The sequence below is a fragment of the Coptis chinensis genome, chromosome 5, assembly GCF_015680905.1.
Source record: "Coptis chinensis isolate HL-2020 chromosome 5, ASM1568090v1, whole genome shotgun sequence".
Taxonomy (NCBI): domain Eukaryota; kingdom Viridiplantae; phylum Streptophyta; class Magnoliopsida; order Ranunculales; family Ranunculaceae; genus Coptis; species Coptis chinensis.
In genome coordinates, this window is record NC_141460.1 from 11567741 (window position 1) to 11584123 (window position 16383).

General features: G+C 36.2%; 1 protein-coding gene and 1 long non-coding RNA gene across 2 annotated transcripts; one reads left to right on the forward strand and one right to left on the reverse strand.

The window, feature by feature from the left end:
- Positions 1 to 410: 410 nt before the first annotated feature.
- On the reverse strand, positions 411 to 1092 carry LOC147496679 (uncharacterized). The gene is made up of 3 exons (XR_015196704.1): positions 962 to 1092; positions 658 to 711; positions 411 to 540 (listed from the first exon to the last, which is right to left on the reverse strand). It is a non-coding gene; the product is annotated as an uncharacterized LOC147496679 (long non-coding RNA).
- Positions 1093 to 10519: 9427 nt separating this feature from the next.
- On the forward strand, positions 10520 to 16039 carry LOC147496680 (uncharacterized). Its single transcript, XM_086559619.1, has 2 exons — positions 10520 to 11081; positions 15496 to 16039. The coding sequence occupies exons 1-2, from the start codon at positions 10664 to 10666 to the stop codon at positions 15525 to 15527; spliced, it is 450 nt and encodes a 149-aa protein (XP_086415745.1). The 5' UTR covers positions 10520 to 10663; the 3' UTR covers positions 15528 to 16039.
- The last annotated feature ends 344 nt before the right edge of the window (positions 16040 to 16383 follow it).

The following is a 16383-nucleotide window of genomic DNA, read 5'->3' on the forward strand; positions in this document are numbered from 1 at the left end:
TGAGGTGTAGCTAGTAACAGGTGATAAGTTCAGCAGGGCTGCTCCATTTCAGGATACTGCAGACCCATATCAAACTTGTACACAAATACCCATATACACCAAGCAAACGAAGAATGGCATGTGTGTAGCGGATACTACTCATCAATTGGTCTAATTATATAAGCCAAACCATTATGTCAAAGCACATTTGAGAAGAAAGAAAATGTAAGATACATAAGCTTGTGGACCGATGATTAAACAAAGTATAATCAATGTCCAAAATGAGCAGCTTCTTTCCTTCCCGGCATGGCTTGCGAAGTTTGATAAGCAATTCCAGTAGCTAAAGTTAAGACTTAGAGAAAAGCATGAGCCCTTATAAAAGTGTAAATCAATGCATAAAAAAGAAATGACCTTATCTCGACAAATGCACTTGCACCGCCTCAACTTCTGCTTGTTCGCCTCTTTATCCTTAATGTGTATAGCTTCTACTTGCCCGATCTCAAAGTCATCAATAATTTCTGGTGCATCACTTGATCTATGATAATATCATCTTCCACGGTACTACAATCAGAGTTATGATGTTACAAAAAATAATAAATAATCCTAATTTCAACCATAAAACATTTTCATTCGGGAATTTAAACAAACAGTAAATAAGCATGAGAAAAAAGAGATTACCCAACCATGGTCATCTTGAGAGAACACTTAAGTGGTAATTTGAAAGCTACATTTCTAGAAACAATACATTAATACAATAAGCTAGATCAAAGAATATAAGATAAATTAATGCACAAGTTCTGAACTTTACCTCTAAACAAGAAGAAAGCTAAGGATTTAAATTTAAATTTCAAATCCTTTACCTCAAAAATCATAAAGATTATATTATAAACTCATAAATACTGAATCAACGTACAAACAAGAATTAAACACTCAAAAAATGATACTTTTTAATTATAAAGCGTAAAAAGCGTTAATTAAAGACCTTCGACAAGAAGGTGATTACCGGCAATAGCAGTGAAGAAACACTTGAGAAGTAGTCAAGCAGGAGGCGGATGCAGTGAGAGAAGGAGGCGGAACTGTAGAAGTAGTGAAATGGGTTTCAATTTTTTTTTTTAGAAGATTTGACATTCATTTTTCACCAAATAAAATTGTGGGAAAGAATGAAAATACACGTGGGAAGTGATGTGTAATTCTCTGCCCTTTTTGAAAATAAATATGAAAATTTATAATTAGGCAAACTAAGAACTTCTTGCCACTGTTTGTTGCAAAACACGCACTTAAAGCCGCGCCCAAAACTTGCTTGTTGCAAGAGCCGTAACTTAAAGCCACGGTCAGAATGAAACTGATGCAAAACATGTACCTTTTGCCACAAAAGGAAAATATTGACGCAAAATATTATTTCTTGCCACAACTTCTGCATGTCGTGGCAAAAAGTGATATCTAGCCGCCAAACCCTGGCCGCGGCAGCAAAAACATTCGCGGCTAAAAGTCACTTTTTTGGTAGTGTATCCTGTGAGCATCTAGCCTAAAAGCCTCATATGAGTGAAATATCTGAGTAATGATACAAGGGAGAAGTAAAATCCGAGTAGATAAATCACACATCCACTTGCTTGATCACCATACCATATCCTAAGCGAGAATTTAGGCCCTCTTTGGATCGATATAGCTAAAAATTCATACATATAAATAATTATCCGCTAGCCGCCCCACTAAGACTTTTCATTAGCCTTTTCACAACCACAAATCCTTTTCCCATCTTTTAAACCAATAAAAATAAAAATAAGCCAACCCATCTTGAATGAGTCTGAGAAATAGGATGAGTAAAGAAAATAAAGAGAAAGACCTATGGAAAACCAAAATTAGTTAGTTGCTTCATAAAAGAAAAAGAAAGGAAGTTTTTATCCAAAGAAAAGAAAAGAAAAAGAAAAATAGAAATAGAAATAAAATAAAAACTCCAAAAATAGAATAAAAGGAGTCAAAAAGCCAAAATAAAAAGGCTAAAGATGGAAACTAAGTGTTGAAGCAAAGTAAGAACAAGGTTTTATCTAGTTACATATTTTGAAGACCCTATTATCTCAGACTTGTTTATTTAAATATCCATTCCGTTCCTTCTTCAACCATCACCTCAGCCCCCGTATCACCTAAGAAAGACATCTAGCTCAATTAGGATTAATTCGGTGTGATAGTAAATGGTAGATGTGTTTGATCGACCTCTGCTTTTTGGATTGTCATTGAGATTGTGAGGAAACGTGTGCCCACTGCACACTGGAGTTAGCAAATTTGAGTGGAAAAATCAGAGTATTATGTGTCTTGACACATTCCTTGTGAGAACCTACTTAAGGCACACTACCCAAAAGTTTCATAAACGGACCTGCCATTGTATTTCATAGCATAGTTCATTGTATAGCTGCTTATCTTAAGATGATTTGATTATTATGCATGTATTAATTTAGGAGTTAGATTGATGATCCTTGTTTAAATGTTAGTGAGATGTATAGATTCTAAGATAAAATTAGAGGACAATTACTTTTATTATATAGTCGTTGTAGTATAAATGAAGTTTGTGAGTATCTTCTCTGGAAAAATCTCACGAGTCTATAACTCATCCACTAGGGAATTCCTAGTGGTTTAAGGCCTTATTGTATATGGTCAATGCAATCGCACTCTGCGAAATGAGATTAGCTAGGACCACATTTTTGGCCACTTATATGTTTTTATTTCTCATCTTTGCTTGAGGACAAACAAAATGCTGTTTGGGGGTAGTTGATAAGCACCAAAAAGTGTAGTTTGAACCCCTTAATAGTATTATACATAGGCCAATTATGTTTATAATAAATAAGAGTTAGTAATGTTTACGTGTTTTTGTGTATTTCAGGTCTTGAAGCTGATTATGTACTTAAAGATGTCATTTTGTATGGAAAACGAGTTAAGATGATTGTTGAGGAAGTTCTACATTTAAAACCCAAGAATCATGAAGAAAAGCCTTTTTTAAGCTCAGTCAAAGCTGGGAAGTCAAAGTTAATTCGGGTAGAAAAAGAACAGAAAAGTCAACAGAACTTCAAATGAGTATATCTTTGGACTCTGGTCTTGGAATTGGGCCTATTTTATATCAAAACGACCGGCTCGGAATAAAATTTCCAATGGACTCAGCCTTGTCCCAATAAAAGCTGTAAAATTAGCGAAAATGGCACTGAAATAATTTTTAGCAGAATTGACCCTTTTAGATTTGACCTAATGGACTTTGGGCTAACATTAGAGGCCCAAAGTCTAAGCTCGAGGCCCATGCATGAAAATATAACCCTAAATCTCTCCTATATAAAGAGGGTTAAGACTAAACTTATTTACTCCTTCCTCCCCTTAGTCTCTAATTAGGTTTGTTTAGTTGTAGTTTAGTTTAGGATTAGAATTAGGTTTAGTTTGTAGCCTCCCTTAGAAACCTTTTAATAAAAGCTTGTTTATTCAATTCTCTCTTTACATTATGTCTTTATTTTATTGCTTTAGTAGAATAAATCCAATGAAACAAGGCTAAACCTTTATGAAGCCTATATGATGATTATGATTGTTTAAGCTTAGTTGTTATTTTTAATCAAATTCTTCAAGTTTGGTTCTTATGAATTTTAGAGATAAAACTCATAAGAATTAAACTAGAGATTAGAAACTCTATCAAATATATTTGTGGAGGTGCTAATCTCTCATGCTAGTGAAGCCAATGTTAGAGATAACTTGGTGTTTACTAGGGATCAATAAAACTAAGTCAATTATTAGGTTAAATGGTTGTTTGAATCATGTAGGTCGATTAACCACTCTCTATTATCTTTCTCATTCATCAATTTACTATTTTAGCATATTTAATTTGCTGTCTTTAGCATATTATTACTCTCTCATTAGTTATTAGTTTAGTTAGTCTAGATTTGTATTAAATACGTGCAAGCAAGAGTGGAGAACACGATTGCTCCTTATATTCTATGAATTTGAGAGTATATTATTATTGATTGATTAGCATGATTTAGTATTATTCTAAACACTATTTTTACATTATTAAATTATAGTTATCGGTACTCTATTTGTTTCTCTCTTGATTAGTAAAGTTCTCCACTTTTGCTGGTGGATTAGGTTAACGCCAAACCACGTAAATCTTGTATCCATTTCTATGAGTTATTCGCTTTGCATTGGTAAGTATTTTGATTAATTTGTTTTGTCAATTCCATCACCACATTCAATATTCTTTGTCCAATTGTCACGTTTCCACATTCATTTGCGTAACAAATTGGTATCAAAGCCAAGGTTCTTCCTAGGGCTTCTTTTGTTGTTGAAATTCCTGAAAGGGGTTTCGTTGGTTTATTGATTGTTTTGTAGGTATGGAAGTTTGAGAAAGTATGGCGATGGATCATCCATCGGGTACTACTTCTAGGTTTAAGGAGAAACTATCTCCTACGACTTTGAATATTAACCATGCAAGGATTGATGTGGAGAAATTTGATAGTTCTAACAATTTTAGTATGTGGTGTTGTGAAGTTATAGATGCACTATGCCAACAAGACTTGGATGATGTGTTAGATGAAAAGCCATCGGATATAGAGTAGAGTGTTTGGTCTAAGAAAAATTGGCGAGCTTGTAGTATCATAAGATCGTGTTTGGCTAGAAATGTGAAGTACCTTGTTCTCAATGAGACTTCAACCAAGGAAATCTGGAGAATCCTTGAAGAGAAGTACTTATATAAGACAATGGAAGGTCGTGTCTTTATGAAATCAAAGTTGTATGATATGAGAAAGAAAGAAGGTGTTTCATTGTCTTAGCATATGAACGAGTTTAACAAGTTACTTACCGACTTGTTGAACATTGAAGAAGAAATGAATGATGACGACAAAGCTTTCCATTTGTTGAGATCTCTTCCTAAGGAGGAGTATGGGCATATAAAAACCACCATTATGTTCGGGAAGAAAGTTTTGAACTATTATGAAATGGAGTCTACGTTGACAAGTTGGGATATGATGATCAACAATGAAAAAGGAGTCAAGAAAGTCAACGAGCACTACTTTTGTGGGAAGAGGGAGGTCTAATGACCGCTTAAACTCTGGTGGTAGAAGAAGTAAATCTCGTTCCAAGTCGAGAGGGCAAAATCTAGCCCATGTTGTACAACTCTACTACATCAGCTTCTAAAATAAGTGATGTTAAAAAAAAATTGTGATAATTATTACACATGCTGAGAAAAATGATGTCATATATAGTTTTCATATTACATCACTTCGCTGAAAGTGATGTAAAATTAGTGATGTCATATGTCATATTTGTTGTAGTGTACTGAGTAGAAACAACCCAATGTCAACATTGCTCAAGGAGGTAATGATTCTGATGGTTCCAATTTATCTTTTCCTATTACATTTAATATTTGTTTTATTGATTCTAGTCATTGGATTTTGGATATGGGTGTTACCTATCATGTTTATCACATAAGGAAGTGGTTTACAACTTTCAAGGAGCTTTAAAGTGGTGATGTGTTGATGGGGAATGATCAACCCTGTCGCATTATGGGGATAAGTAATATTTGTCTCAAGATGTATGATGAAACAATTAGGGAAATAAATGATGTTTGATATGTTGAACCTTATCTTTGTTGGTACTTTAAAAGCTAAGGACTACAAGGTAGTCATTGATAGTGGTGTTTTAAAGATAGTTTCTGGAGCAATGGTTATCATGAAAGGCATACGTCAGAATAACTTGTACTATTTGAAGGGTGGTACAGTTAGTAGAGAAGTAGTTGTTACTGAGTATTCAGAGGCAATTCTTAAGGAGGTCGGCCACTGAATTATAGCGTGTGTCTTGCACATGCAAGTGAGAAGTCCATGCAAACATTAGTAAAGAAAGGACTGTTGAAAGGTGCTAAGACCTGTAAGTTAGATTTTTGTGAACATTGTGTTCTGGGCAAGTAGACAAGGGTGAAGTTTGGCACCGCTATCCACCGTACACGTGGAACCCTTGATTATGTTCATACGGATGTTTGGGGTCCTTCCAAGAATGCATCTTTTAGAGGGAACAAACATTATTATGTGACCTTTGTTGATGATTACTCTAGGTGTTGTGGGTATATATCATGAGAAACAAAGATGAAGTCCTAGATATCTTTGTGAAATGGAAAAAGTTGATTGAAACTTAGACTGGCAGAAATATCAAAAGACTTCGAACTGATAATGGTGGTGAATATACCAGTGATCTGTTATTATAAGTATGTTAGAATGAGGGAATAGAGAGGCACTTCACAGTGAAAGGTATGCCGCAAAAGAATGTGATAGTTGAGTGCATGAACCGTACTCTAATGGAGAAGGTGCAGTGTATGTATGTTGTCCAATGCTGGATTGGGCAAATCGTTTTGGGCTAAAGATTTGACTTATGCATGCTACCTTGTTAACAAGTTGCCTTCGGCTGTAATTGGAGGAAAAACTCTTATGGAGGTTTGGTCTGGTAAACCTACTTAGGATTATGATTCCTAAGTGTGTTTGGGTGTCCTACTTACTTTCATGTCAAATGGCGATCCTAAAGTAAAAGAAAGCTATCTTTGTGGGTCTGAAAAGTGGAGTTAAAGGCCATAAGCTATGGGATCCGAAAGATAAAAAGTTTGTTTTGAGCAGAGATGTGACATTTAATGAGGCTTCTACGTTGAAGTTTACTGACTCTCAGTAGGTGGAGAGTACGACCAAAGAGTTATTGCAGCAGGTGGAGACTAATGTATTTTCACCTAGTCTAGATGGTTGTGTATCTAGTAGATTGACAACTATGGGTACTCAGTCAGTTGATGTTCCAGTTGAAGACATAGAAGTAGTGAATACAGGTGATGGAACAGATGATGATGTAGAGAATGTGGCTCCATTAGAGGAACAGATTAATGTTGGTCCTTTGGCTCTGGTTCATAACCTATTGCAACTGGTAAATCTAAGAGGAATGTTCCCCCATTGTATTGGCTAAATGATTATGTTACCTATGCACTTCTTGTTATTGAAAGTCTTTATGAAGATGTTTCTTCCTTATATTATAGAGCAATCCAGTGCCCCAAGTCAGAAAGGTGGAAGACAGCTATGGATGAGGATATGCAATCTCTTCATAAGAATGATATTTAGGTTCTTGTAAAGTTACCTAATGGTAAGAAGGCAATTGGCAGGAAATGGGTGTTTGCATTGAAAGAAGGATCTCTAAATGACGAGTTACGTTAGAAGGCAAGATGGGTAGCTAAATGCTACGTTCAGAGGGATGGGATTGATTATAATGAGGTGTAGTTTTCTCCAGTTGTGAAGTACTCCTCCATATGCATCCTTTTGGCCTTGGTAGCTCAGTATGATTTGGAGCTAGCCTAGCTCGATGTAAAAACTTATTTTTTACATGGTGATTTAGAAGAGGAGATCTATATGACTTAGCCGAGTGGGTTTAAAGTTACAGGAAAATAAGATTTGGTGTGTAAACTAAAAAAGTCACTATATGGTATGAAACAGTCTCCCAGGCAATGGTACAAGTGGTTTGATCGGTTTATATGCTAGGGCTCAAGTACATAAGAAGTCACCACGATCATTGTGTCTATTTTTTCAAACTACATGATGGTTATTTCATCTACTTGCTCTTGTATATTGATGTTATATGCTTATAGCCTCAAGAAGTAAGACTGAAATTGATAAGCTTAAACAGTTTTTGTCTTCAGAATTTGAGATAAAGGATTTGGGTGAAGCTAAGAAGATTATTGACATGGAGATTCAGAGAGATAGAGTAAAGGGCAAGGTTTGTTTGTCTTAAAAGATATATTTGAAGAAAGTACTACATACATAAGTTTGGTATTGATGGGAACACTAAGTCTGTGAGTACACCTCTTGCCCCTCATTTTAAACTTAGTGCTACTATGTCTCAGAGTTCCAATAAGGACATGAGTGCATGACTCATGTTTCATATGCAAGTGATATTGGTAGTTTGATGTATGCGATGGTGTGTACTAGGCTGAACATTTCACAAGTTGTTACTGTTGTTAGTAGATATATGCATAACCCTGGGAAGAAACAGTTGCAAGCTGTGAAATAGATTCTAAGATACAATCTTGGTACTGTAGATGTTGGTTTGATGTTTTTGAGAAGGATACTAGTCAGCTATGTGTAGGTTATGTGGACTCTGACTATGCAGGTGATTTGGATAAGCGTCGGTCCACTACTAGGTATGTATTTACTTTAGCTGGTGCTCCAATGAGTTGGAGGTCCACTTTATAGTCTATGGTTGCATTGTCTACGACAGAGGCAGAATATATGGCAGTGACTGAGGCTATGAAATAGGTTATTTGGTTGTAAGGTTTGTTGGATGACTTGGGTATTGTGAAGGATCGACTCGAGATTCACTGTGATAACATGAATGCTATATATTTGGCAAATAACCAAGTTCACTATGCCCGTACAAAGCACATTGAAGTGTGTTTTCACTTTGTTAGAGAAATTTTAGAGGAGGGTGATATCTTACTCACTAAGATAAACACCAAGGAGAACCTAGCTGATATGTTAACCAAAGTGGTTTATGGAATCAAGTTTTAACATTGTTTGGACTTGATTCATATGCTTCATTTGAGATGATTTGGCCCTTAGGGGGGCATTGGCTTACAAAGTTGAGCATCCAAACTTGAGCTTACCAAAATTACACAAGAGGCTCGGTATTTATAGAGAACAAAGTGCACGTACTGCCGTGGGCAAATAATTGGTTTCCAAAACCAATAAAACTTCCAAAACCGTGCGGTATTAACACTAAGTAGGAAACGCTTCCTCTAATGTAAACAAGCAGTGTGCTTGCTATTGCTATTTCAATAAAATTCCAAATCCAATACCCACGTGACCTCTTCTCAACAATTGGAAATAGCAACAGCAAGTGCACCGCTTGTTTACGTTAGAGGAAACCTTTCCTACTTAGTCTCCATACGTGAGGAGTTGCATGTTATCTAGAAAAGAACGTTTCCACCACTTACAAACCCAACCAAAAAAAAGTTGGTCAAGTAGTGGCACACTTATTAAAATCTCTTCAATCACTTATGGGGGAAGTGTATAGTACTCAAATCAAGAACACTATAAAGCATCTTCTTTCTTCTTCTTTCATATACTACTATAAGTGAAGTTTCTCCATTCCATTTTTTTACCATAAGAGGTGCCAAAGATTTGCCATTACTGACGTCTTTTCACCAACACACAACCCGACGAGCTGCCCTAAAAAGCTTCCACTTCAATCAATTTACAAACAGTATATAGCAAGTAAGTAGGGTTGCTTTGGTGGCAAAAGAATTAACGAAAGAAAAAAGACTAAAAGAGTCCGAATTATTTGTTCTTAGTGAGATGATTGAAAAGGTAAGTAACTTCCAATAATTGGAAAAATAGAGTCCAAATTTGTTCACCAGTGATTTTGTTGGTAGAATCTACCAGCGACCCATAATGACCCACGTGTCCAGCCACTAATTTCCTATTTTTTCCCAAAAATTGTGTTTTTCCCATAATACCCCAATCTTACCACCAAAACCTATTTTTTTTTTTATTCAGTTCTTTTTTGTCAATTCTTACAAATTGAAAACTCAAGTTCAAAAATCTAGCAAATCCCATCATTATCTAATATGATTCCCATTATTAAATTTATTCTTAGTGTTACGGTCTAGTTTGAACCTAATGGGCTTTGTAGGTCCGGAGGAATGAATGGGCTATTAGGACGAAGTCCAAAGAGAATGAGTACGCAAAAACCATAGAGCGGAGGATATCGAATAATTGGCTAGGCGGTGGATCTGTATGTGTCACGTAGTAGAAGACACGTGGGAGTAGCACAGTGGATGGATGAAAGCAAGATCAAGGGTTAAGCGTAGAGAGGGGAGGACCGAGTATAGCGGTGGATCTGTATGTGCCACGTAGTAGAAGACACGTGGGAGTAGCATAGTAGATGGATGAAAGCAAAGTCAAGGATTAAGCGTAGAGAGCGGAGGACCGAATATAAGAGAGAAGAGAAAACCTAATAGAAGAGGAGGAAAAAACTGAGAGAAGGAGAACTGCCAAGAAAAAGGAGATGAAGAATTAGGTTAAGAAATTAGGTCATAACACTTAGTGAAGTTTACCTCATCCAGTTTGGACTTGCTTTTCTTCTAAAACAAATATTAACAATAAACTATTTTTTTTTCTTTGTGTTTATATCAAGATTTTAGTTTGTAACTGCTAAACAACTACTGTAACAACTAACAAGTCAATTACAATAGAATGGGTATTGATTCTAACAAGGAAGTGAAGATTGTAAGAACAAAATGGGAGGTGGGAGAAAGAGGGGTGTACTTGGTAATTTCTATATTTTTAGTGATAGTTGTTTGGGGGTGGACATCGTGGGACATTATGGACTGATAGATTCAACCAGCAAAACCGCTGTTGAACAGATTCGAACTCTGAAAAATAGGAGCTGTGGTAATTCCTGTATCCACGGCGTATAAAAATGCAGTTGCCCCGGTTCCAAGTTGCGCCACGTGGGTAGATAAAAACATTATTCGAGTATTCTATTCCAAGTCATCTCCATCCTCATTTTCATTCCTCAATCAGTATCCCTATCTTCTTCCTCCTCCTTTCCTCTCATCATTATTCACATGCATGTCATTTCCCACTCTCTCACATAACTAGACCAAATAACACCAAAAAACAACAAACACCATAACAAGATGATGAGAAGTAGTCAAGAACAACACCAGTCAAGATTATTCTACGACCTATGTACACTTGTTTTAACCATTATCAACTCACCCCAACTTCCTCTAACCTCCCGACCACCTTCTCCCACCACTGTACAGCCTAGAACAAGTACTACTACTACTACTGCTACACAAGTTTCTCCTGCTGGGTTTGCATCTTTACTGTTGGGAATATCCTTAGCTTTGATGTTATGTGGATCAGTTACGTTTGTGATTGGATTCATATTAATGCCTTGGGTACTTGGACTAGTCATTGTTTTATACTTTGTTGGGATTGTATCTAATTTGTCTATGTTGGGTCGGGCCATTCTTTGTCCTTGTCCACCAGCAGTATCTTCCCCGTCGATTGAAGGTGGTGGTCGCTCTCTTTCGCCTAAACAGATGTCTGGTGAGGGTTTTCGTTCTTCTGTTTTTGGGATTTTTCCTATAGTTCCGTTTTAGTTTTCGATATAATGAGTGATCTGAATTACATGTTGTATGTAATTTTATTGTATTAGGGACTACGGGTTTTATGTCTTTAATTGTTGTGAAAGAAGGATTTAACCCACCCTTTAATGGTCTAATGGATTGTTTGTACATTAAGCATTGATATTATTGAGTTCGAAACTTTGGTGTCATTTGTATTTGTACTCCAATTATGTTAGTTACTGCATAGCTGTACTTCATTTTGTATGTATTGACTGTAGTCCAATTACACCGAAATCATTTGGTTTGTTTTACTTTATGGAACTTATATGGAACTAGTCTTCGTAGTAACAGAAATCAGTCCTATTGTCCTTGTTAGTTCTCGAAATTCAGTCAGCTATGCTCACTGGCCATTACTTGGGTTCTCTGTTTATGCCCTCACCTTCGTTGCTTGATTTCCTACTGAGAAGCATACTTATTACTTAGTTTTCCTTTATGTGACTGTATTCTAATGTATGTACAAATTTTTTTTTATCTGTTGTGGTGGTCTAATTCTTGTAGGTGTTTAGGGAATACCCTTTTAAATATTGTCTTTGTAGAACCTGGTGAACCGTAGCCTTTGTTTCGAATCTTCTCTTATTATATGGTTTTAGCTACTTTGTTATTTTTGGACTGGGTATGGTTTGGTGTACGTAGTATGTCTTTGTCTTTGTTATTTTGTCATTTTTTCTGTTTGGTGAGCTTCCTTTTTATAGAGCAAAAAGCTTCCGGTGGCCTACTGCTCAAGTCTTGAAAGGTTATGCCCAAGGTTGGGGGTTATGGATCCAGCAGCCATTTTGCAGGCATCTTGTCCATATCTCTAACAGTAGAAGTAGTGTAAAGATTTTGGAAGGCAAAAGAGTCACGAACAGTGAGAATGACAGAGGTCAATCTCCACCCAGACTATAAATTTGTATTTGACTTTCACTTTCGTCTAGGTTGGGAAGGAGTTGGGGTGATAACAAAAGAAAAGGAGATAAAAAGAGAAGAAGATTCACTTAGTGGAGCCTTTATATTTTCTTCTGGTCTCACTCATCCTGGTTTTGTTAATTTAGGATTATAACTTACCAGTCTACCTTTCTTTTTTCTTTTTCCCTTAGATTTTTTCCCTTTTCACAAGCTTAATCGCTAAGCTACCAGTGCCGCACAAAAGATCAAGTATCAAACGATATCCATGAGTTAATCTTACACCTAAAATGCGATTATCCAAGAGCCATCGTGTGGACTTTGTGGAAGGAGAGAATTGGCAGGATCTTTGAATAACAAGAAAGAGAACTCATCAAGGTTGTGGAGGGGATCAAAGAGGAGCTATTTGATTGGGCGTGTGCAAATCTTATCTTCAAAGGGGTTATCTATCAAGACTAATTGGGATATTCTAGTAAGTTAATTGGGATTGTAATTGGGAAAAGGTATAGCCGTATAGGTAGGTCATCTTGTAGCTACTTGGCTCTTGCTACGAAAACCATGTTGTAACTTGTAACCTATTGTAATTATTCAACTAATTAATGAAATTAATTCTAGTCAAACAAAAAAAAAGACCTAAAATATTCCAATTTGTAACGGTTGTAGCAAATTTGAAATCAGAAAATAGGCTAGCGCCTGGCTTCTTAAACTGGATTAGGAGTTTGTGTTGAACTGTTGGAGCCAACTCATGGGATTTCATCTCCTTTTGGTGCAAGGAATCAAGTCTTTGTACCCTTCGCATTTTCTTTGACAATGTTCATTTCTAGTCTCAGTTGAGGCAAGCAAAGTGAAAGTTATCAGATTAGATGATATGATAAGTAGAACTTTAAAGTTTTCAGTGTCATTTTTGTTTAGGCTCCACTTTTTAAATTTGTTAATGTCGTTGTGAACTTTTGATTTTTATGGGAATCTGTTAGGTAAGCCTGAGTGATTGGTAATTTATACTTGTATAAAAATAACAATGCTATCTCCCAGGAATAATGAAGGTAGACCGCTCAAGAGATGTCTGGTGAGGGTTTTCTTTGTTCCGTGTTAGGGATTTTCCCAGTAGTTCCGTTTTAGTTTTTGATATAATGATTGAAATGAATTATTTGAGGAATTTGTTATTTTGAGATATGTTTGATCTGAATTATGTTGTATGTAATTCTACTGTATTAGGGACTACGGGTTTTATGTCTTTATGTGTTGTAGAAGAAGGATTTATCCCTTTAATGGTATAATGGTTTGTTTGTACATTAATCACCGATATTATTGAGTTTGAAACTTTGATGTCATTTGTATATGTAAACCAATTATGTTAGGTACTGCACAGTTCTACTTCATTTTGTAGGTATAGAGTATAGACAATAGTCCAGTTACGCCGAAATCAGTTTACTAAATACAGTACTAGGACCTGTGGATATAGCTGTCCAAATTCGTTACTAGGACTAGTGAATATGTGTCCCTTGAGGCAGTGAAACAATTTTTCCACTAAATTGGGAGTTCATATTTTTCCGTTCTTACTTGAGTGTCGTATGTCATCGCTTGTATTTGCTGAATATTGGTTCTCAATATTTCTGGACTGGATGACAATGGTTATGGTAGTATGTTAGCTATTGGTCCGTTGATATCGTGTTTAATGTGGGCTATGTTAAATAACGAAGAGGGAGGTTATTTCTTCTTTCGGAAGGGTATGATTTTGATATTAGTGTTGAGGCATCCTGTAATTCTTTTATCTGTAGGATGTTTCAGTTGTTGGTGGGTTTGTTGAGCTGTTGTTTGGACACAGAAGTATATTATTGCTTATGTTGTTGAGAATACCCGGCAGTCCCTAGGTCTGCTTGAGCCACAGAGGAAGAGTCCTGTGCTAGGATGGCACTTTTACCCTAGATCTGACAGATTATTTGTGCTATGGATCCAAAAGTGTGGTGTATCTGACCTCTGGGTTTCGTGTTGTCTTGTTATATTTGCTGCATATATATGCTAATTTATGAATTTGCAAATTCAGTTGTTAGAATATGACTGGTTGGTTTGGGAGAAAGACAGAGTTTTAAAGTGTCGATAAGTTGATAAATTGCACTATTGAGGGAAAAGTAGACATGTTCGACAATGTTCACTAGTACAAGTTGGACCAAAGCTGAGGGAAGTCATTATGTTTGACATAAAGGATTTCTTTTGGGTTTTTGAACACATGCAAAGTAAAAGTTCTCAGATTAGACAATATGACAAGGATGGAGAAATTTCAGTCTTGAATATCATTCAATTTATGCGTAGAATTTTAAGTTAGTTCCCTTCATTGTGTTCTTTCAATTTTTATGGGAAACTATTGCATAAGCCTGAGTGATTGGTAATTCAGGTGACCTCAATTTGTATAAAAATTTCAATGCTGGTCTCCCAGGAATAAAGAAATTTGTTGTCATGCCCTCTTCTGGTTTCCATTCACTATGTTTTTTAGTGTTTAATTGTGAACATCAATAGGCATCTACCCGAGGTTGAAGTTTACCGTAGTACCGTAGTACGTTTTTCATTTCATTCTGTTCCTTCAGCTATTAGTCTTGTTTGGTCCATGTGCCGGAGTTGCAGAGAGAAGTGCAAGTTGTTATGGTTCTTCTTGATGGTGGTTTTTTTAACTACATTTAATACTTGAAGAGATGATGAGTAATTTTTTTCCCTTCTGGTTGGATGTGGTATTGGTCTGTCAGTACATAATCCTTCTTTTTACTGGAGCGACCAACTTAGAATAGTACATAATTACAGATTAAGGGGCAGGTATTGAGTTAGAGATCAAGATCTATTGAAGTAAAGACAAACAGTACCCAAGAAATGGTATTGGTCAGGAACCAATGGAGATGGTTTTGTAAGTTGTTAGTGCTGAATACTCTTTAGTTGATTTTAGTTGTTCCAAATATCCCTACCAATCGGGAATAACATTTTTCCCTTTTGGCATAGAAACTAGGTTTTGAGCCTTTCATATTACACAGTAGGATTTCATATTTCATAGAAGATATCTTCAGCCAACCAGATTTTGTACTGGTTGTTTAGATCTTAGGTAATTACCTTTAGTCTTTGATGTTATCTGCTCTGTGGCAGTCTTTAACTTGGTCCTTGAACAAATACTCAATTGAGACGGCACTTGCTAGTGCGCAATTTTGCCGTGGGAGTGCACCATTGTCTAGTTGTTCATATATCAGAAGTCCTCATCATCTCCAACTGCTTACCAAGTAATGCATGTTGCGTATGTATGAATCTCACTCTTTGCTGTGCTTGGCATGCCTGGCTTACCATTATCTACTAGTTATCAACCACGTCATGCTTGCGTGTTGTTGTGAAGCATGTCATTGTTTGCATTATCTTGTACTTCTTTGGTTTGTTGTATTAGTGATTAAATTTAATAACAATTTTGTACGCTACTGCAGAACTGAAGTTTTGTGAGCTGGCCTGCTGCTAGTTGAAGAATCACAAATAGTGGGGGTTCTGGGACCAATTGAAGACCAATTAGCACCTATAGCATGTAAACGCCAAGAAGTAAACCCGGAGGATTGTTTGTTTTGGTCAGTGAACTTCATTGTTATGGTTAGTAAACCCTAAACCCTAGCAGCAGATAGACAAGATAAAAAATAATCAACTGATAAGACCGGAAGTGGGTATATATTCTCTGGTCATCAAGAAAATAGAGTGGATGCTAGGGCTTGTGAATATTTGCCCCTTGAAGTAGTAAAACGGGATTGCCACTAAAAATGAAGTTGATATATTTTATACTTTACTTGGGTGTTGTTTGTCATCCCTGCTATTTCCTTATTGTTTATTCTATTACATCATACTTATTAAGACGATTTTACCAAATACAGTACTTTGACTTGTGATTATACTCTCCAAGGATGTTACTAGGACTTGTGAATATGTGCCCCTTGAGGTAGTGGAACGGATTTGCCACTAATTTGAATTTGTTATTTTTTTTTTTTTGTACTCGATTGTTCACTGGTTTTTACTTATTGTTTGCTCTATTAAGTCATGCTTATTTTCTTTTCCCATTTGTTTTTTGATCGATTAACTGTGTTATTTATAGATAATCATAACATCAACACTGTAGGATGAGATATCCCACTGAAATAGAATAAGGGCGAGTTAGAGACAAGAGACTTGTCTTATATTTTTCCATCAAGTCATGATGACTTACGTTGTTGTAGTCACCCAGTTCTTACGAAATCTGCCAAAGTATTACCTTTAATCTTAAATATATCGTTTTGGGTAATTATTATCCAATTACTCAGTCGCTGCTCCTGGGGTTTCTGATTTTTCATGGA

What these genes read in the sequence shown, in the direction of transcription:
- LOC147496680 (XM_086559619.1), top strand. Translation starts at nt 10,664, where the DNA reads ATGATGAGAAGTAGTCAAGAACAACACCAGTCAAGATTATTCTACGAC. An exon ending in TTCGCCTAAACAGATGTCTG is followed by an intron (nt 11,082 to 15,495) that starts GTGAGGGTTTTC and finishes ACGCTACTGCAG; the next exon opens with AACTGAAGTTTTGTGAGCTG.